This window comes from Hemicordylus capensis, chromosome 2 (assembly GCF_027244095.1).
Source record: "Hemicordylus capensis ecotype Gifberg chromosome 2, rHemCap1.1.pri, whole genome shotgun sequence".
Classification (NCBI taxonomy): Eukaryota; Metazoa; Chordata; class Lepidosauria; order Squamata; family Cordylidae; genus Hemicordylus; species Hemicordylus capensis.
This window is the reverse complement of record NC_069658.1, coordinates 174,286,430-174,307,085: the sequence shown is the minus strand read 5'-3', so window position 1 is coordinate 174,307,085 and position 20,656 is coordinate 174,286,430. Positions and strand designations below refer to the sequence as shown.

At 49.9% G+C, this 20,656-nt stretch overlaps 1 protein-coding gene and 1 long non-coding RNA gene across 8 annotated transcripts in view; one reads left to right on the top strand and one right to left on the bottom strand.

The window, feature by feature from the left end:
* LOC128344529 (ultra-long-chain fatty acid omega-hydroxylase-like) overlaps positions 1-20,656 on the bottom strand; it is a 62,689-nt gene that overhangs the window by 22,360 nt on the left and 19,673 nt on the right. For 3 of the 6 annotated variants that reach the window (XM_053294803.1, XM_053294808.1, XM_053294807.1), the window contains exons 2-3: positions 18,127-18,349; positions 15,431-15,575 (exon numbers count right to left, since the gene is read on the bottom strand). In XM_053294803.1, coding sequence (XP_053150778.1) covers positions 15,431-15,575; positions 18,127-18,348 — 367 coding nt within the window. In that variant the 5' untranslated portion in view covers position 18,349. Of the gene's footprint in view, positions 1-15,430; positions 15,669-18,126; positions 18,350-19,544; positions 19,711-20,656 lie in introns of those variants that run through there. The other 3 variants (XM_053294805.1, XM_053294804.1, XM_053294809.1) reach the window with 2 other exon arrangements.
* LOC128344531 (uncharacterized) lies at positions 146-19,751 on the top strand. 2 transcript variants are annotated; one of them, XR_008315900.1, is made up of 5 exons: positions 146-1,162; positions 2,460-2,577; positions 9,370-9,479; positions 17,306-17,443; positions 19,583-19,751. It is a non-coding gene; the product is annotated as an uncharacterized LOC128344531 (long non-coding RNA). The 2 variants fall into 2 exon arrangements; XR_008315901.1 differs by lacking the exon at positions 17,306-17,443.

Sequence of the window (20,656 nt, the reverse complement as noted above, 5' to 3'; positions counted from 1 at the left end):
AGTTTACACAGTAGTCTTTGTCAGCAAGTTTCTAGGGCAATTTACAAAGCCTTTCCCAGTCTTAACTACTAAGCAAAACCAAACAAAGCAAAATGCGGAAGGCACTCAGATATCACAGGGGTTACGTTCTGTGCTCCCACTGCAAATACCAAAACTGCAATAATTGAAACCTTGGGCTTACCTGAATGAGAGGGTTAGGGGGCCATGAATGAGGGTCAGCGGAAAAAAGCCCTGGAGGCTTTTCACACAGGGCTTTTATTGTGAATCCACTCCTATTAGCTGGATTTACCCCGACATCCCTGCGGGCTATCAGGGACCATGACAGGCAGGACTTTGATTTTCCCCGAATGGGGGCTGAGAATTCTGGCTTAGCCCGAAGTATGCCCGGTTGGATTCTTCTAATGGTCATCTCTGCTCTTACACAAATGGGCTTTGCGCCTGCGCAGATACCTCGTCGGAGCTTCTCCAAGCTAGATCCTCTCAGCTTTTGGTGGTTGCTCCGCCCCCACTGGCTATATGCAGCTGCGTGGGCTTCCCTCTTCAGTCTTCTGAGTCCGCTATCTGAAAAAGACTACAGAGGGAAGGGAAGGCGGGCATGTAAGAGCACAGATGACCACTAGAAGAACCCAAGTTACAGGTAAGCAACCCAACATTCTTTGACATGGTCTCTGTGTTTTACACGAATGGGCGCATAGCAAGCTGCACCCAGTGCCCGACTTACCTGGAGGTGGGTCTCAGGAAAATACAGACTGCAACACTGCCCTGCTGAAGGAGTCATCCCTTCAGGCACGAATGTCAAGGGCGTATTGTTGCATGAAGGAATGTTGGGAAGCCCACGTAGCAGCCTGGCAAATAACGTCGAGTGGGATAGAACTATCAAAGGCCATGGACGCTGCCATGGCTCTAGTGGAGTGGGCCTTAATGGAGGGTGGCAGTGGCCATTTTGTGATCTGATAGGCCAATGTGATGGCGCGCACTGCTCAATGGGATATTGTCTGTGCAGAAGCCTGAGCACCCTTGTGTGGGCTGGAGTGAGTGATGAAGAGGAAGTGAGAGGCACGCCAAGCAGCAGTTCGATCCACGTAATAGGCCAGAGCGCACCGGACATCTAAGGAGTGGAGTCGATGCTGTGCATCATCTGAAGGATTGGGGAAGAAGACAGGTAAGGTGATGGATTGGGAGTGATAGAAGGAAGATACCACCTTAGATAAGAATGCTACGTCCGTTCTGAGGATAACCTTGACTTTGTGGAAAGTGAAGTAGGGGGAGTCTACCCATAGGTCCCTCAGTTCACTGACCCGCCTGGCAGAGGTGATGGCGGTGAGGAAGGCAACTTTGCAGGAGAGGAGGTCTACCATGGCTGAGGCCAGAGCCTCAAAGGGAGGATGCATGAGTTTAGATAAAACTAAGGTTAAGTCCCAGGCCAGAGCCATGATCGGTGGGTCTGGGTATAAGTGTGAGAGGCCTTTAAGGAATTGCTTTATGAGTGGGTCTCTGAATCAGGATGGCACATTTGCCAGGGAATGGGTGACAATGGTGGCCAGGTGAACTTGCAAGGATGTTAATTTCAAGCCTGCCTCCTTGAGGATGAGGTGGTAAGCGCAGACATGCTGGACAGATACTTGTGAGACAAGGATGTTCTGGTTGTCTAGAAATTTACCAAAACGAGTCCATTTATGGCTGTAGGACTTAATGGTGGACCGTTTGTGGGCTTCCCTCAGGATGCATTGAAGGTCTATATGGAAAGAGGCCCGATCCACCAGGCTGTGAGACTCAGGAGAGGCAGGTCAGGGTGGAGAAGGCAGCCTGATTGCTGGGTGAGGAGGTGAGGGATGCCTGGTAGGTGCGTGTAGCGGTTCTTGGACAGGTGCAGGAGGTGGGGGAACCAGGGTCTCCTGGGCCACCATGGAGTGATAAGGATGCACTGTGGCCAGTCCTGTGTGATCTTCTGCAGAATCCGAGGTATCAGGGAAATGGGTGGGAAGATGTATGCTGAGAGACCTCTCCAGGACATCACGAACACGTCCCCTAGGGAGTGATTCCTGATGCCCACTCGGGAGCAATAGAGGTTGCATTGTGCGTTGACCAACAATGCAAACAGGTCTACCTGCAGCGTGAACCAACAGTGGAAAAGAGACTTCAGTGTTGGTCAATCTATCTGCCATTCATAGGAGGTGGTACCCTCCCTGCTGAGGGTGTCTGCCATCACGTTGGCTTTCCCCTGGATGTGGATTGCCCTTGGCGTAATGTTGTGCTGGATGCACCACATCCAGAGTTTGATGGAGAGTTTGAGTAGAGAGCATCACAATGTGCCTCCCTGACGGTTGAGGTAAGCTTTCGCTGTGGTGTTGTCTGTTTGCACCCGACCGATGAGTGGGTGATGAGGGGAAGGAAGCCTCTTGGGGCTTTGAAGATAGCGAGAAGTTCCAAATAATTTATGTGGTGTGTGGCTTCCTTAGGGGACCAAAGACCTTGGAGGTGGTGGTCCAGGGTGTGGGCACCCCACCCCTGTTCGGAGGCATCCGTGGTGAGGAGCAGGCGGTGCTGGAGAAGATGGAAGGGGGATCCAACAACGAGGTTGGTTGGGTTGTTCCACCAGAGGAGGGAATCCAGAATATAGGGAGGCATGCGAAGAAGGCACGTGGCGGGGGTCTGTCTGGGGGCAGAAAGTTTGTATGAACCAGTGTTGAAGTGTCCTCAGGACGTGCATGGGGGAGTACGTGTGTCATGGAAGCCATGTGTCCTAACATGTGTTGCACGACTCATGCTGGTTGGTGAGGATGTGATAGCAGTCTTGAGAAGAGGTCCAGAATAGCTTGCACTCTCCTGTCCGGGAAGAACAGCTTTGCCTGGGTAGAGTTGAAGAGGAGTCCCAGAAACTCTATCATTCTGATGGGCTTGAGTTCAGAGGCGTAACTAGGGAAAATAGCGCCTAGGGCAAGCACTGAAATTGTGCCCCTGTCCAAACAGGAATGATGGGACTTGTAATCAACAATATCTGGAAATCCTTGTTAAAAGGAACACTGTACCATCTAGACATGGTTGTTGATCAAAACCTGAAAACATGAGCCATCTCTGTAAAAGACTTAGAACAACAGTCAGGAGTTATGCGAGGATTCCAAGTGTCATTTTCTCTGTCTCATCTCATTCTTTTTTAAAAACATGATTTTGTCCTAGAGGATCACCTGCCCAAATAGCCACTAGCAAAATAGGGGAAGAAGGTGTTGGTGGTGGGGGGTCTATAAACCAGTGAATGATTCCTGCCAGCCTTTTGTCTTATGATGACTGTTGGCTCATGATGGGGTATATGTGCATTCACCACACCAGTGCTTACTTTGACACCAAGAGGGAGGAGGATACATTAGTTTGCCACAGTAGACAGAGGCATTTGCAACAGGAGCAGACAGCCAAGTTCTGCCAGGGCCAAAACCAGCCCCTGCCAGACTAAGAAATCATTGTAATTTGCCCCTTCCTGTCACAAGCAGTCTGCTGTTCTTTTATTATTGACTCTAACTCTCAGATATCCCAGTCATGGATGGAAAATTCAAGGTCAGTTTACAAGAGACACATTTTCTACATGGAAGTTTCTTCTGTGCAGGTGTTGTGCAGAAACCCATGTGTAGTGACTGCCAGGGGCATAGCAAGGTTGGAATGGGCCAAGATGAGATTTTAAAATGGGCCACCAGCCCCTTAATGTCCAGGGCCTCCACGCACCCCAGGCCGCCAAGGATTTAAGTCTGATATTTCAAAATAAGTATGCTGCCTGGAAATACATTTCACTGAATACACACACTGACACTTCACAATATATAGTGATATACATTGAGTACTATATATTTGTGCTACTTTTAATGCCTAGAACACACTAGCAACGCTAATTATTAAAATGGCCCCCTCGCTGCAGATTAGCAAAGGAGACTTTCAACCATGCAGGGTGAACCTATGTTTGTTTTCTCAGAATTCTGAACAAATTCAGTAAAGTTTGATTCCAGGAGGTTTTTCACAGGAGGCTTTTAAAGCCCTTTAAGACACATCTCCTCTGGAATGGAGGTGCTGCATTCACATGTTGGCCAGATTTACCCTGAAGTCCCTGCAAGTTATTGGAGAGCAGTTCATACACAAGAAAAATAAAATAAAATAAAAGCACAACACATGCTTCACAGTTCTCACTCAGACCTTCTGGGTTGCAAAACAACTTGAACATAAATGCATTTATAAATGAACTATTGTTTTCAAGCCCTTTAAAATAACGGGTGCTAGCAGGGGAGAGTTCCGCCGCCACCGCCAAGAGTGCCGTCCACCCCCGCCGTCTTCACCATCCATCTCCGTCCGTCTCCGCGCCCCCGCCCGGCTTCTCCGCCGCCTCACCGCCGCACTGCGTCCTCCTCCCCCCTCTTGCCCCTCCCCCCTGCCCCACTCCCTGTTGCCCTCCCCCCTCCCCCATGCCCCACTCCCTCTTGCCCCCCGCCTCACTCCCTGTTGCCCTTTCCCCTCCCCCATGCCCCACTCCCTCTTGCCCTTCCCCCTCCCCCACTTCCTCTTGCCCTTGCCCCTCTCCCCCACCCCATTCCCTCTTGCCCCTCCCTCCTGGCCCACTCAAAGGTTTTATTATAGAGGATGTGACTGGACATCAAATTTGTATGCAGCCCATTTTTCGGGGGGGGGGCAACAGTATCAGTAATCAAAAGAGAGAGAAGTTCATTGCTCACACGTGGGCTTTTTAAATGCAGGGGAATTTTTAATATAGAAGTGCAATATGTCTACATGTAAGGCAGTGGAGCTTGAGGATTTGGGCTGGGACAAAAGAACTTGACTGATCTTGTTTTACATGGAGAATCTGAGGCTTGAAATCCAAACAAACCTCAGTCCAGCCTCTAACATTAAATATTAACACTGCACGACACTGCAGGGTATATGCTATACTATATACTATTCTCTCTGCCTGAGTGAGAAAGACGTTTCTCTGCAGTGAGAAAGACGTTTCACTGATCTAATAAGATTACTATTCATACCAATATGATATGAATGCGCTATCAGTGCAAACCTGTGCATGTCTACGCGTAAGTAAATCCTACTGCGTTCAACGGGATCTGCTCTCAGAGAAGTATAACTCCGACTGCCGCCTCCATTTGCATTGTCAGGGTTACATTTAAATGCTTTAAAAAGCCAAGTCTTCAGTTTGGTGGTAGTTGTTTGCAAACACCACTAACAACAACGAAACAACACCTGAGTAGGGGTTCCGGGGAGGCGGTGCCCCACGCGGAAGCTCCGTCATAGTGATGTCACCCTTTGCTTTCTGAGGGCGGCGCTCTCTTAAAAACGGGTTTCTCCTCCTTGAGCCAGGAAGTGCCCTTTAGAGGCAGGAGGATCCGTCCCTCTCGTCTTTTCATGGTTCTGTGGGAAAGGCTCGCTCTCTCCCCGGGCGAACTGTTGGCACTGACAGTCCCCGCCATCAAGCCTACCTGAACTCCTGCCTTGCTTCTTTCCTTTCCTCCGCAATTACTCCCGCTAGAGCCTTCGCGCGTGCTCTGCGGCAAAAGAAGAGCAAAACGCTACTCCGGAATGCAAAATTGAAACACCTCCTGAGCGGCCGTTTTCTTTGGCTTCCAGTGTGCCAAGGAGGCGAGCGCCATCTTCGTTGAGGGCATCCCTGACTCGTTCCCCGTCATTCTCTGCAGGCATGTGCGCATGCGTAAAACATGGGAGCTTAATCAAATTTGGAGAAGTGGATTGTCGTGGCTGAGGTTTTGCTCCCGTGTGGCCATTATGGATTTTCTCACTGTCTTCAACGGCGTGCGACTCTGAAGGGATCATGGAGCTGAAAAGGGTGTCAGAATGAAGCATCAAGTGGGGTGTCGTATTGGGTGGTATATGGACCCAACATGGCCGCCCGTGTCTGGGCGGCCGTGTCTTTTTCGGCAGTTCTGAGCATGCGCGGAGCGCATGCTCAGAACTGCCAAAAAAGACACGGGCAGCACGGCCGCACACACAGGGCTTTTATTATAGAGGATGAAAGAAAGAATGAATAAATAAATATTTGTTCCAGAAGTTTTTGTAATTTTGTGCCATGAAACAAAAAGGAATTTACAGCCTACCTTGCAAAAGCTGTGCTGAATGGTCTGGTCTGCTGCAGGGAGGGTCTGCCAGCCTCCTTCCTGGCTTGCTGGGGCCTGCCGAGTTCAGGTTTCAGGGAGGCCTACTGGGAGGCCTCTCTGGAAGCCCCGCCCACCCGCCGATCAGCTGAGAGGTGGGGGGAGAAGAGCTCTGCTGTTTGCAGGCTGCTCCGATCCTAGGCCGGAGCGGGAGGCAAGTGGCTGAGGGGCCCTGGGGCTGGGCAGGTGGGCAGTGGGGTGGGGGTGGCAGGAACTGGCGTGGTGCCCCCACCTCAGTGGCGCCTAGGGCACGTGCCCTGCCTGCCCCCCCCCCAGTTCCGCCTATGTTTGAGTTTGGATTTGCTGTGGTTGATCTGTAGGCCTAGGGCCAAGAGAAGGGAGATGGTAATATCTAGGTCCTTTAGGAGGGTATGGGGATTATTTGCCACCAGGAGCCAATCGTACAGGTAGGGGAATACCTGAATCCCCTTCCCTTGTAGGTAGGCAACAACCGGGGCCATGCCTTTGGTAAAGACCCTCGGTGCCAAGGCCAGGCCAAATGGAAGTGCTCAGAACTGGTAGATCGTGCCTGCTACCTAGAAGCAGGGGTAGCAGCAGTGTTGAGGCGGAAAGCTGATGTGGTAGTATGCATCTCATAGGTCGAGAGAGACGAACCAGTCCCCTCTGTGAAGGAGAGATATTATGGTGGGGATGGTGACCATCCTGAACCTCCGGTAGGTGACATGTCGGTTTAATTCTCAGAGGTCTCGGATGAGGGTACCATACGATTTTGGTACCATGAAATATCTGGAGTGGAAGCCCGGGGAGTGTGGATTGTGAACCGGTTCTATGGCATCCTTGACAAATAGAGACTTGATCTCTGAGAGGAGCGCTGGCGTGGGTGGTGTGGAGACTAGGGGTGTGCACGGAACCGCAGAGCTGCGGTCCGGCACTGGGGTGGGGGGTTCCAAAAAGAATAGGGGGGGCTTTACTTAACCCTCCCAACAACCGCACCGTATTTCCCCGAGTAATCGGGCGGCAGGATAGCTCGCTGCTGCCCCCTTCAAAGTCCTGCTCGGCTGGCGGCCGCCCACAAGAAGACCCGTGCTGTTCAAACAGACCCATCGTGAAGCAGATCCATCGTTAAGAAGATCCGCTCCGTGTAGTTCCCCGCTTGCAAGAAGTCAAGAACCCCTCCCATTCCAAGTCGCAAGAGAGGGCGGCCGGAGAACTCCCCTGCCGTGCCCTTCCCCTTTGCCGGTCTGGCTGCAAATGGCTTCTTAGAAGCCATTTGCAGCCAGACCGGCAAAGGAAACGGCAGCCTGCAGGGAGTTCTCCGCCACCCGCTCCTTTAGAATGGCCTCCGAACCGGTCCGTGCACATGACTAGTGGAGACCGGAGAATTGGATGGGGGAAGTATAGAGGATTCTATGGCATAGCCAGGTCTGGAGGAATGGGGAGAGCCTGGTGCCCCACCTGGGATGGGGCGGAGAGTCATTGTCTGGGGCCTGGGAGGGCCTGGAGCATGTCTGTTGTGAGCGACTGGAGGAGAAAGATGGCTGTTTCTTAAAGGGCTGGTATCGGGAGGCCTGAAAGAAATGGTCAGGCTGCTGCAATTGTGGTTGCAAGCATTGATATTGGTTCTGTTGCCAATACTGAGAGCAAGACGAGCGATAAGGCGGTTGCTAGAAACTCATTGAATGAGCTGTGTTTCTTAGGCGCTGAACCTTTTGAAGGGCTTCATCAGTTTTCTCCCCAAAGAGGACCTCACCCTCAAAGGGGAGAACCTTGATGCGAGTTCTGGCCTCTGGAGTTAGCCTGGACGAGCGCAACCACGCATGTCTACATATCGCTACTGAGGTAGCCATTACTTTAGCTGCTCCTTCAGTGGTATGACGGATAACATGCAGTTCCTGTTTTGTGACTTGGGTTGCTTCATGTGCAAAAACCTTGGCTGGATCTTTTTCCTCTTGGGGAAGGTGTTCTAGAAAGGGTGCTAAGCATTCCCAAAGGAAGGCCTGGTAGCGTGCCTTGTACGCTTGATAATTTGCTATCCTCACTAGGAGGGAGGAGATGGAGTATAACCTTCTACCAAAGGTGTCGGGTTTCCTGCCCTCCTTGTTTGGCGGAGTGGAGGCCGGACGACCTTTATTTCTTGTGAGGGAGGATTCCACTGCCACAGAGTTTGTTGTTGGATGTTTCTGGAGGAAATCATTGTCCTTTTCGTTCATGGCGTGGACCCTGTAGAAATTCTCCAGTTTTTTTTAGGTCTGGGGCAAAGAGGAAGGCTTCTGTCAGCAGGCCTTGGTGACCAAGAGGATAGATGCATTTAAAGGTAGGGAGACCGGGGCACGAGTATCCACTTCAATAAGCTGGAAGAGCGGGTCGGGCTTGGCCTTGTCTTGTTGAGAGAGAGCTGGACACCCAAGGAAGCTGCCATGCAAAAAATATAATCTGCATAGATCTTATAGTCTTCAGACGGTGAGTTGGGCCTGGTTTCAGACACCAACTCCTGCGGAGAGGAACCCAAGGATGCTATATCGGAATGGGAGGAGTCTATTCCCTGTTCTTCTAAATCAGAATGAGAGTCTGAGGAGTCCTCCTCTATAGGCGCTGGCGATTCTGCCCCTTCTGAGGCAACTGGGTTGGGTCGATGCCAGGAGTCAGGCAGTACTGTAGCAGTAAGGGCCTGAATGGGGTGGTTCCTCAGAGGGACTCTACATTGCAGTAGCAATGCAGTCTGGGGTGGAGGTGGAGGTGGCTTCTGGGTCGGTACTGACGGTTGGGTAATCGTGTGCACAGGGGATTGGGATTGATCCCTCAAACCCAATCTGGATAGGTAGCATTCCCAGCATTCCTGGCGATAGTCCGGATCTGGTACCGAGTGGCACTCCCTGCGGTCTTCACATGTCTGTTGCGACCAATAAGCCGGACAGTATTCATTATCTCTGTAACTTGGTGGAAAGCAATGGTCGAATTCAATGCTGAATTCACGTTCGGCCCATTGTTGGCAATAAGACAGGTCTTCCTCCAGTTCCAAAAAATGTTCAGATTCGTAAACGGGGTCATTTGGACCCGATCGATCGCCGAACTGGTCTTCGAGCTCAAGAAAGGTTTCGGGTGCGATAATCTCGGGTTTGTGGCGAGAGGTTTCAGAGGCTTGTGCTGGAGCCACTTTCCGCTTCTTCCTAATGCGGGGGCTGGAAGGGAGGGGAAGCTTCTGCTTAGGTGGACAATCAGAGTTGGATTCTCGACGACCTTTCTTTTTCTTTTTCAGGGTCCAAGGTGTGCGTGCTGCCCTCAGGGTCGCTGAGCTCGGGATCGAGGTCAACAGTATCAAAGGCACTGTCAGATCTGAAGGCAAAGTTTGAGCCGTAGGCTCAGAAGGTAAGTCCGTCTCGGGCATCGAGACAACCGGTCCCATGGGGGACTTTGAGGGCTGTAAGCCCAAATCTTGCCGGGAACTGCCAGTCGCCACTTGCATAGTTTTGGAAGCTGTGTCCAAGGATTTTAGAGCTTGCTCCCACAACCAGGATCTTAGGCACGAAGCGCAGTTTTTTCTCACTTGCTTGGTGAACTTGGAGCAATGGATACAAGCCTCTATCTTGTGGGCCTTTCCGAGGCAGAACAAACAGCAGTTATGGCCATCCATGGAGGGAAGACTGGCCCTGCAATGGACACACCGCTTAAAGGTGACTCCCTTGACTCCCTTTTCCGTCAAGAGTGGAAAAACGCAGAGCCTGGAGGGCAAGGCGTGGGGGTGGGGGACCGAGGAAAGAAACAAAAACGCTAACGGAGGGAAGGAATACTGAGATCTAAAACAAGGGAAGGCAAGAAAGCAGAGGTGAAAGGTAAAATAGGTATACTTAGTGTAATTTAGCGCAGAGAAAATCTCAAATGATGTTGATCTGTCCGCAGAGGAGGAAAGACTGGAGAGGGAAGTCCGCACAGCCGCATATAGCCAATGGGGGTGGGGCTACCACCAAAAGCTGAGAAGATCTAGCTTGGAGAAGCTCTGAAGTCTCTGCACAGGCGCAAAGCCCATTCGTGTAAAGTACAGATACCACATCGAAGAACTTCTAGTTTCAGAGGCTTTTGAAAAATAACCCGGGGCTTCTGTTATGCCCCGGAGCTTTCTCTGTTATGTTTGTGTTGGTCATACCAGTAAATTAGTGTTTTTCAAAACTCAATGAAGGGGAGTTTGACAGCTGTTTTGGGAATGGTCTGCTCTAAGTGATCTGCAATTGCAAGTGCAAGGGGGAGGGTGTTTGCCAACACAACACTGCGTTGGCAGAAATCAGGACAAGGACTGGTTGGGGGGATGGGGGCATGGCCAACTAGGGGCAGCTTTAAAAGTAAAAAAAAAATTAAGTGTTAAAAATGGGACAAATAGAATCCAATAGGTTTGTGTGGGGGGGGGAAGGGTAAACATTATGTAATGAAGGTAGTCACTCACAAAGGCAAGGGTTAAGCATCCTGCTGTTTGATCCAGCTATTTTGCAACTTGTTATGCTGGTCTTGCACTCTTAGCTGCCAAACTATTAGAAAAAAGCGGTTTAGAATTGCACCTAGGGCGCCAATTATTACGGGGATTATTTTGGTCTTCTTCCGCCACAGCCTTTCAATTTTAATTTGTAGAGCTGTTTGTGGTTGATTTTTCTACTTTTGCCCTTATTGCATTTGTTCTTAGTGCCTGTTCTTGTGCAGCCAGTATTAAACCCTCGGTTTCTTTCTTCAGGTTGCCATTCTTAAGCCACTGCCAGGTCTTGGTGATGTTTGATCTTCTGGTTATATTGTGCAAATATTGACCATGCAGTGGCTTATTTTTCCATTTTTCTGCTCGGTTCTTGACTTGTTTTTTCTTGTAGACCTGCTTTGTTTCTTTGGTGTTGAATAGTTTCTCGTTATTGACCATTTGAACTGCATCTTCTTCACTGTCCTTTATGTATTCTTCAAGGCCTCTCCTCCTCCTCTACTGTTTGATGGACTTGCAGCATTCCTCTTCCACCTGAGCTGCGAGGGAGGTATAGCCTATCTACATCACTGCGGGGGTGCAGAGCATGATTGATGGTCATGACCATTTCCTGGTCTTACGATCTAGCGTCTCTAACTCTGCCTGGGTCCAGTCTATTATTCCTGCACTGTATCTGATAATAGGTATAGCCCAGGTGTTTATGGCTTGTACAGTGTTCCCACCATTGAGTTTAGATTTTAGAATTTTTCTAACTCTCCTGATGTATTCACTTCCATTTTTTCTTTTAACTTCAGTATGTGCGATGTTATAAGCCTGGAGAATGCCCAAGTATTTGTAAGGTTCTTTCTCTTCCAGGTTCTTGATGTTGCTTCCATTGGGCAGTTCTATTCCTTCTGTTTTTGTTATTTTTCCTCTGTTCATTATTAATGCAGCACACTTGTCTAGTCCAAACTCCATTGCTATATTGCTACTGAATATACGGACAGTGTTTAGCAGTGATTCGATTTCTGACTGGGACTTTCCATACAACTTCAGATCGTCCGTGTCGAGCATATGGTTTATTTTACTTGATGTTTTAGATGTTTGGTATCCGAGGCTTGTTTTGTTTAGTATTTGTGAAAGTGGAGTCATGGTGATTACAAACAACAGAGGGGATAGTGAGTCCCCTTGGAAAATGCCTCTTCTAATGCTAACCTGTCCAAGTGTCTCACCACTGATTGTTAACTGTGTACTTCTGATTCTCCTGCTCTCTTCCATGCAGTTTCTCTTATCCTCTTTTCACAGTCACCTAAGTTCACAGTCTCGTCCTGCTGTAGTCCTTGCTGTGCCCTGTCCAAGAACACATCCTCTCTGATGAGGCAAAGTGTGGGAACTCACTCCTCTAGACTAGTCCTCTTCCAACAGAGCAACCAGCTGGTACTTGCTGCAGATTTAAGCTGTGATGTTTTCAGGCACACAGCAGGCCATCATCTTAATGAAAACAAGAGTATTGGTATTGTGGTGAGGAGAGGCAAGACTGACTGGCCCAAAAGGATCTGCTGACATATTTTTGCCCTCAGTTCATCCAAAGCGACCAAGCAGAGTAGGCTGCTTTATGAAGAGTCAGGATGACAAATGTCACATATTTAGTACCCGGGGTGCATCTAGCTCAGTTTGGTGCCTGGACCACCCCTGGCGGGAGCCCCCACCATAACAAGGCCCCCCAACCGACTTTTGGGGGCCTCCTGCACCCGCCCTGCCGTACTGAACACTCCTTAAAAAAAATTTTCAAGCCGTTGCACGGCTGGCGGGTGTCTGCCAGGAGGTGCCAGAAGTCCTTCTCCCCCCACCAGCGACAATGACCAGAGGGGGATGCTAGGCCTGCCATTCGGCCCAGCATCTCTAATGAACTGCGAGACATGCCTGTGCAGTTGGTCAGAGACACTGGGAAGAACGGCAGGCCCAGCCTCACTCTCAGGTCACCGCTGCTGGTGGGGGGTGGAAGACTGGGGGGCTGCTGTGGGTGGCGCAGCCTGCTGCAGCAATGGAGGGAGAGAGGGTTTGGAGGCCCCCCGCCAGGCGGTAAGGACCGGGTCAGATCCCCGTGTCCCGGTCCTAAAAGCGCTTCTGTTAGTACCAGGGAGTTAGTCACACATGCCTTCATGCCCCGTGGTATCGGAAGAGCGGATCTGCTTCGCAGCAGATTCGCAAGATATGTAATTTGGGGATTTAAAGGGAGAGTTCACATAGGCCTGGCTGCTCTCTGCACTCCTTGGCAGATCTTTTTCCTGTGCCTTCCCACTGGCTTAGTCCGGGTTTTTGGTCCAACCAATCACAAGTCACATCAGAGAGGAGGAGAGCGATGGGAGGTGCGATGTGGCAGCACAGCGGGGTGGGTGGGGGAGAGAAGACATGGATCCAAGCCGCAGTGTGTATTTGCTTTCATTCCATGCTTGTGAGGGGGCTTTTTTGAGAGGAATGGGAGGTGATGTGACAGCTAGGCACCTGTCCGTTAATGCTGCTGCTTTTGAGCTCCACCCACCCCACCCATGGGAATGAACCACAGCACCTTCTTGCTGGAAGAGCGGGCACTGGAGGGTTAAGGGTCATCGCCGGTGGCTTGTCATGGAGAGAAGGGGCTGCTGAAATTCACGGAAGCTTTTGTGCAGTTTTCTCGCTTTCTGCCTCTCCCGACCTGGGCTACTGCAAGGGGAGCAGAATGAGGCTGGGGAGAGGAGGGGGAGAGGAGGAGGGAGCAGCTTCATGAAGGAACTTCCTGCTTGTGAGCTGAGAAGCCAGCATAGGCGTGCATCCTGGTAGGTTCCTGGTAAGAGCTATTATTTAGAGCTCACAGGCTTTAGTGGGAAGAAGCAGCTGCCCCCTCACTGAATCTTTTGCAGAAAACTTGCGTTTTCTCTAGTGTCTCCAACTCCCCTGCCCTGCCAGTGATCACACACGGCCTAGTGATGCAGAACCAGCATCTTGCATGCTCCTCCCCCCTGTCTTGCTCCACGGTGGCAGCAGCAGTGGATCCTCTGAGGAGGGAAGTGGGCCATCCCCACCCCCCCTTTCCAGCCCCCTCACTTGGCTTTCGGTTAGATTCAGACGGCATTTTGCTCAGTGCTTGGGAGATGGGAAGTAATGATAGCTGGCACCTGAACTGAACTCTGTGTCCCGTCCCTACCCTCCCATGCTGGCAATTGCAAATCACTCCGAGCAGACAACACAGCTGTCAAACTCCCTTCATTGTGTTTTGAAAAAAGCCGAATTATTGCCAATGGCCATTCTACATATCTCAGGAGAAGTGGCAGGGAATACCAGAAAGTTCGACTTAAAAAAGAAAAGAAAAAAAGCTGCTACTGCTGGTGCAGCAAATGGAGGATTTTTTAACACTGGGCATAATTCGGGCCAAGCAAGAATGTGCAGTAATTCTTAACAGTAATTGAGGGGAAAGCAGAGGTGGGTGTGTACTCATTTCTGATCCTGCAGGGATGCTGGGGTGAAAAAAAAAACTAGTATGTGGACTGGCATACTCTAATCCCAAGTGGATTTGAGTTAAAAATCCTGTCTGTAAAACCTCCAGGCAATGCCAGCCTTAAAACATGGCCAGGAGAGTCAGGAGGAAAAAACCACTATCCACTTTGCACCCAGTTTAGTATGTTAAAACTTGGACAAAGGAGGAGGAAAACCTCTATGCTGCATGGTTACCATCCATTTTGCTGCCTGATCTGCTGTGAAATGTAATAGGCAGAAAGAAAGGGGGGTGGGGGGATGGAAGGTACCTGTGTACTTTAGAGGTTTTCCTCCTTTTCTTGTGCAGGGGCCTTCCCTGCCTTTCTTCCACCAGCAACAAATGCAACCAGTCTTTTGGGGGTGGGCTAATCTCTTGGCACAGCGGGGAAATGATTGACCAGCAAGCAGAAGGTTGCCAGTTCGAACCCCCACTGGTATGCTATCGGGCAGCAGCGATAAAAGAAGATGCTGTAAGGCAATGGTAAACCCCTCCTGTTTTCAAAGAAAACCACAGGGCTCTGTGGGCGCCAGGAGTCAAAAACCACGAGGCGCGCACACGCGCGCGCACACACACACACACACACACACACACACACACACACACACACAATCTCTCACCAGAATACTCAGAAGTCAGGTTGGCACAGTCAATGTCTGATTGATTCCCAGATCCATCCCACTTCCTTCCCCCACCCTTGTCTATTCCTAGGCTGAAGAAACTATCTCCTAGTTAGTGGCTGCCCAGACTCCTGCATCAAGTTCTTGCTATATTTGTCCTGGAATCCACTTGCTACCTATCTCATTATAACACTTGTTCTAAGATGCTGAACTAGGTTCCTTGCTTGACGCACTGGTTGGAGATTTCCTGTTTGAGTTGTGCCTATTCCCAGTCATTCCCTGTGAGGAGGAGTGTTTCAGTGTTCACAATCATTGCCCTTCTTTCCCTTTTTGTTTTCATTTGAATCTCCCCCTGTCTTATCACCACTGCCTTGCCAATCTTGCTCTCACTTCTGTTGAAGCAGGATAAAAGCAACAAAATAACACGAAGACCCCTTAAACAATAAAACCATCCTGAAAACCCACCATCAGAAAATGTCACACACAGTTACAATTTTAAACATTTATTTATTTTCTCAGTCAGATGAGCACCCACTCCCAGCCAATTTTGTACCTTTGCTGAGATTCCCAGTCTGGAAAAGCTTCACACCAACATGAGTCTACATATTTAGCCAAGACAAGAGCTCTCTCCAACAACCCTGGTAACTCTGTCATACTTGGGGAAGAGGCTGCCAAGGAATACTGTTATCTCCTGGGTCTCCCCACCCACTCCCAAGCGTGACACAATCCACCACCACCACCATCACTGCAATACCTGAGGCTGTTGTAACTGGCTTGATATAATCAGGATGAACCAAAAACACAAGTGGCAGAAAGGGCCCCATCCATGTCACAAACGTCTGGGAGAAGGTGGTTACCAGCTGGACCAATTTGGCCATGCCCTCCTCATTGGGCATGATCTGTAAGGGACATGACAGAGGCAGTGAGTGTTGAAGTCAGCAAGAGGGGGCAGGTGCGAGTGATACAAAGAAGGAAATGGATGCTGGCCAAGCCTGCAACAAAGAAGCCATTTCATTAACAAAAACAAAAATTCCCGCAAACCTTTATTCTAAAGTTTTGGGCCTGGAGGTCTTCTGGCAACAGGCATGTCTGTAGCCTTATCCAGACAGTAAGTTATACAGGTGTATAGGGATGGTGGTTCCCAGCAGATTATACTTCTAAAATTCCGTTAAGCGTCTTGCTGCCACCGCCTTGCCCCACTGCCCTGTGCAGTCTGCCCCCGCTGTGTGCCCTGACCCTGCTACTCACCTGGCTGGTGCACATGCACAATAGACATCTGAGGAACCAGCTCAGTGAAATATTTTGTCAAACGGACCCCTCAAATGGCCGTCACACATGCATACCAGTCAACTGAGCGGCAGGGCATGCGTTGGGGGCAGACATCTCACAGAGCTGGGCAGCAGCGGGACATCTTAATGTAGTCAAGGTATAACCTGCTTCCCCACTGCCTCCCCTTGCCCCAGCCAGTGCCAGCTCCAAGTATGACATTGGTGCCCATCCCATTCAGTTAACATGATATTCTGTATGGTTTTTTAACAGAATGTGGGGAGGGCAAAGCCAAAAACCCTAGAGCTGACCCCAGGGGCTTATCTAGGGGTAGGGCAGGCAGGGCACGTGCCCCGGGCACCACTTGAAGGGGGGTGCCATTTTTCTAAAATTTAAAAAAAAATTAAAATGGCTGCTGAAAACAAAATGGCCACCGTGCATGCTGAAATGGCCTCTGTGAGGCCCTAGGCCATGCCAGGCCTTGCAGAGGGGAAACCTTTGCAGACCCCCCCACAGCCTTTAGGAAGCCCCCTGAAGGGGCTACAGGTAATTTTTTAAAAATTGTTTTTTAAAAATTAATATAATATAAGTCACTGTACACATATTCAGTTTGGCACTATGTACAGAGAATCAGATGGGTGTCAGATGTTTGGACAGGGGGCGCAATTTCAGTGCTTGCCCTAGGCACTATTTTCCCTAGATACGCCTCTGGCTGGCCCTGCCTTTTAGACAATAGGGGTACAGAGCAAATGTCTACAAGTTGAAGGCATTTACCCCTAGTGGCTGCTACTGGTGAGTGGGCAACTGAGACTGAAATGAGTGCAAGGACTGTTAAAGCAGGGAAAAGGATCATGTAAAACTGGCCCCAAGCATATTCACCTCCCTAGGATGATTCCAGAAAAATGCTCATACCAGCAAGAGGGAACAAATGCAAGTAACTAGGGCAGCCTTCTTGGCATTTCCCTGCCATTGGCAACACTCTACTACGCCATCACTGTTGGATCCACGCCCAGGGCCATCTTGGCAGCTATAGCTCTTGGCTCTGCCTCCCAAAAATCTCAGCAGCTTCAGCTCTGGCCTCCTGTGGGACCTATCACCACACCAAGCACAGAGGAGGAAAAGGCAAAGGAGAGAGGAGAGAGGGGGGCGGGACTCTGCTCTGTTACTCCACATAGGTACAAAGCGGTTTGGGCAGGAATAACTGAGGGCTGGGTGCTCATGTTCAGAGTCTTTGCTCAACCCACCACCTAGCCCCTCAGTGAGGGAGGCTGGGCCCTGCTGCTCGTTCGCTCTCTGTGGAGGGCTGAGGCTATGCAGCCAGATGCCTGGTTTAAGTTGCTCCCCAACTCTGCCATTTCTGTAGCTGGAGGATTACATTTGGAGGAACAGCCATACTATGATGGAGCAGAGCTGAGTTCAGTTCTCTGCAGTGAAGAACTACAGCATTTACCTGAGTACAAGAGGACTCTGAATTCAAGACAAGCCCCTTAAAAAAACAGAGGTGAAATACAGGTTATACCTATATTTACCCCAAAGGAAGATGGCTCTGAATTTAAGATGACCCTCTGATTTCTAATATCAAAGAACCTGCGGGGGGGGGGTAGTCTTAGATATAGGTAAATAAGTGAAAGAGACAACTACTGTGGAAGGGTGGGACAACATGTGGGCAACCTGGAAATGGAAATCAGACCAAGAGATTTGCAAGCTCCAGTCTACAAGTCCTGTGTGTCCTCCTACTGTCTGAAGGGGATTAACACCCCTTCACAAGAGCCATCTTCTCAAATGGGGTTTTTTGCCTTTTCCACATCTGTAATAAAGTCTACACTGGTTAGAATGTATATGCAGTTTAAAAGTGGTTCTTTTCTGCTTTCTGTCTGCCATTTTCAACAGTTTTCCAAACTAGAAGGTGTTCCTAGTAGCATGACTTGTGGCAATAACCTGAAAACCACAATTCAGCTGCCCCGCTGCTCTGAATTCAGGCAGGAGTTGGGAGGTGTCAGAATCATAATGGCTCTGCTTCACGTGTGCCTGTTCGCTGTGGGATAGGGAATGCTTTCCCTATCTGTCCAAGGACAGCATTCCCAACCTGGCTGGTGCACTGGCCCAATCCTCGTCCACACCACCAGCACCACCAGAGGCCTCCCTGCCCAAACAAAGCCCCAAGCCCAGCAGGGTTATACATACCATGCCCATGTGCCCTGTGAGCCAATTGTAGCGTGGAGGCTCTGGGAAGCAGCGCAGTCTCCGGCAGTTCTCATAATAGCGGTGCCAAATGCCGAAGGCTTTCAAGAGCATACGGAAGAGCAGAGTCAACACAAAAAGGAACAGGCTGGAGATGACCATGGTCCGGAACAGGGTCTTCTCCAGTGCCAGCTTCTCCAGCATCCAGTCTATGAGGAACAGCATACTGGAGGGAGAGAATGCAGCAGGGAAAAGAATTCTTGATTAGTGTACTCGACTCTGAGAAAGTCATCTTCATTCAAACTTGCTCATTTCTGGATATCTGGATCAGGCATTGTTTGACAATGTCAGGGAATGGACCAAAGATTTATCCTGAGCAACTAATCCCACTTTCAGCCTGACATGCCTTGCAACTTCCTCTGCAGAGCTAGCAACCCTGCTGCTCCCCAGAGTGAGGCTCAAAGCAGATGTGACACAGAACTGTATGCATCTTTTCCCTCAGCATTTTTTAAATACTGAAAAGCAGTTTTGGAGGCTGGAATCATGACTGGAAGAACAGTGGAGAGGGGCTGCTTAACCTTTTCCCTTCTGCCATTTCCCTGCTCACAATTCCCTTCCCAGCTGCTTTTTCACCTGCAGGGGAAAAGATGCATGGAACAACACCAGTAAAGGTATTTTCTCCTCTGCAAGGGGGAAAGTAGCTAAGAGGAAAATTTTGAGTGGAGAAACCACCCAGAGAGAAAGGAGTAAGCAGCCCCTCCAGTGCTATCTCCTGAGACTGCTTTTAGTTGGGGGTGGAAACTGCGGGGTACCCACAGATCCCATGAAATGGCATATCATGTTGCATTGGGATCTGAGACAACATCTCCAAATCTTCAAACTGGCTTGGCCATCAGGATGTGGCTTGTGGCAGGGATCAGATGATGTATCTGGAAACTGCCCCCCGCCTGCCCAGAGCAGGAAAACTAGAGGAACCCAATCCAGCACTTCCACCACAAGGACTTGCTCAAAGGAGCCCCCAGGGGATCCACCAATATTAGTAGAGGCTCCCTTGCACAGCGGGTGCCAGCATATACAAAACTGGGCAGAAATAGGTTCTTCCCTGGGAAAGAGGCAGAGCCAAGTCATTTTGTCTGGGCAGCAACATCCTTTAGTCAGCTCTAAGAAGCCACTGGAGCAACATTCTGTTCACACTGCCATACCCAGCTCCCGCAATCTTGGCCTGTGCTATCCACAGTTCTGACTGGCCTTGGACTGGAGCTGCTCAGGGTCAGGAGACTCCTGGATCCTTACCCTGCTGGTGACCCCAGCTCAGCCCAGAACAGGATACTATGTGATAGAGAGGGCCAGTAGATGTAGCACCTGAACTGGCCCATAATGGCAGAACAAACGCGCTTGAGTTTTTTCTGTCTGCTATGTACCTTAGAATCAGCACTTGCTGTTCTTTTTCTTCCTACAGCTCCAGCCCTGCTTCCTTCCACCACCCGACCTTGCCAACCAATTTGATGGACAGACCGGCCAAGAAATCAAATACAGATGCAGTTGTCTTTCTTGTCCCTTCTCCTGTGCTTTGGATGGGCTGTGAGCCTTTCAAAAATAAATACATGGAAATACACACACACAACATATGGAAACCTTTTAAAAGATACTAGCCGATCTGGCGCAGAGCATCTGTGCCCCTGGTTTGCCTCCACCGCCGCTTTTTTGCTTGCATCTTCTTCTCTCCCACCCACAGCCGCCACCTTCTTCCCTGCCTGCCGCCTGCCCACCCCCATCTTCTTATTTTGCGCCGCCTGCCACCATGGTTTCCTGGCTGCCCGCTTGCCGGCCAGCCAGCCAACAGCAGTCGCTTGGCTGCCTGTAGCTGCTCTGGCCACCCATCTGCTGGCCTGCTTACACTGGCACTCCGGCCACCCGCCTGCCATTCGCAGCCGCACTGGCCGCCTGCCAGGACCACCCACCTGCTGGTCACGGCTGCTCCTGCCACCCGCCTGCCGGTCACCTGCCTGGCGGTTGCGGCCAGCTGGCCCCACCTTCTTTGGCCGCCCGGCCACCACCACTGCCATATTTTTTCTCTAGCCTGTCCTGTGGCTATCTGGCAGCTCTCGTGAGAGCTGCCATGCATGGGATTAGCCATGGGTATGTCTTAGAGAAATAAATATAAATATATTAGAGGAGTCTTTTTTTAAAAGGTGGAGTAAATTAAGAGATTAAGGAAAGATATTTGATGGCTCAGACAAGACATTCTGAGAACATAAAAGTGTACAAGACTGTCAAATTATTACTAGGATAATAATTTAGAGCAACACTAAAATAATTTATAATAAAATAAAATAATAAAATAATTTAGAATGTGGGATAGTCACTATTATGTGATTAGATGACCATCTGAATTGCATTGTGGTGTTCCCCCCACTTAACTATAGAGTTTGAATTGTAAACAGGATAAAGGCCAGGATTGGATCATCCAGTTATATAGGTAGAACTTACTTTTGGCACATTTTTTTTCTCCCTGCCCTAGGTGGAAAGTTGA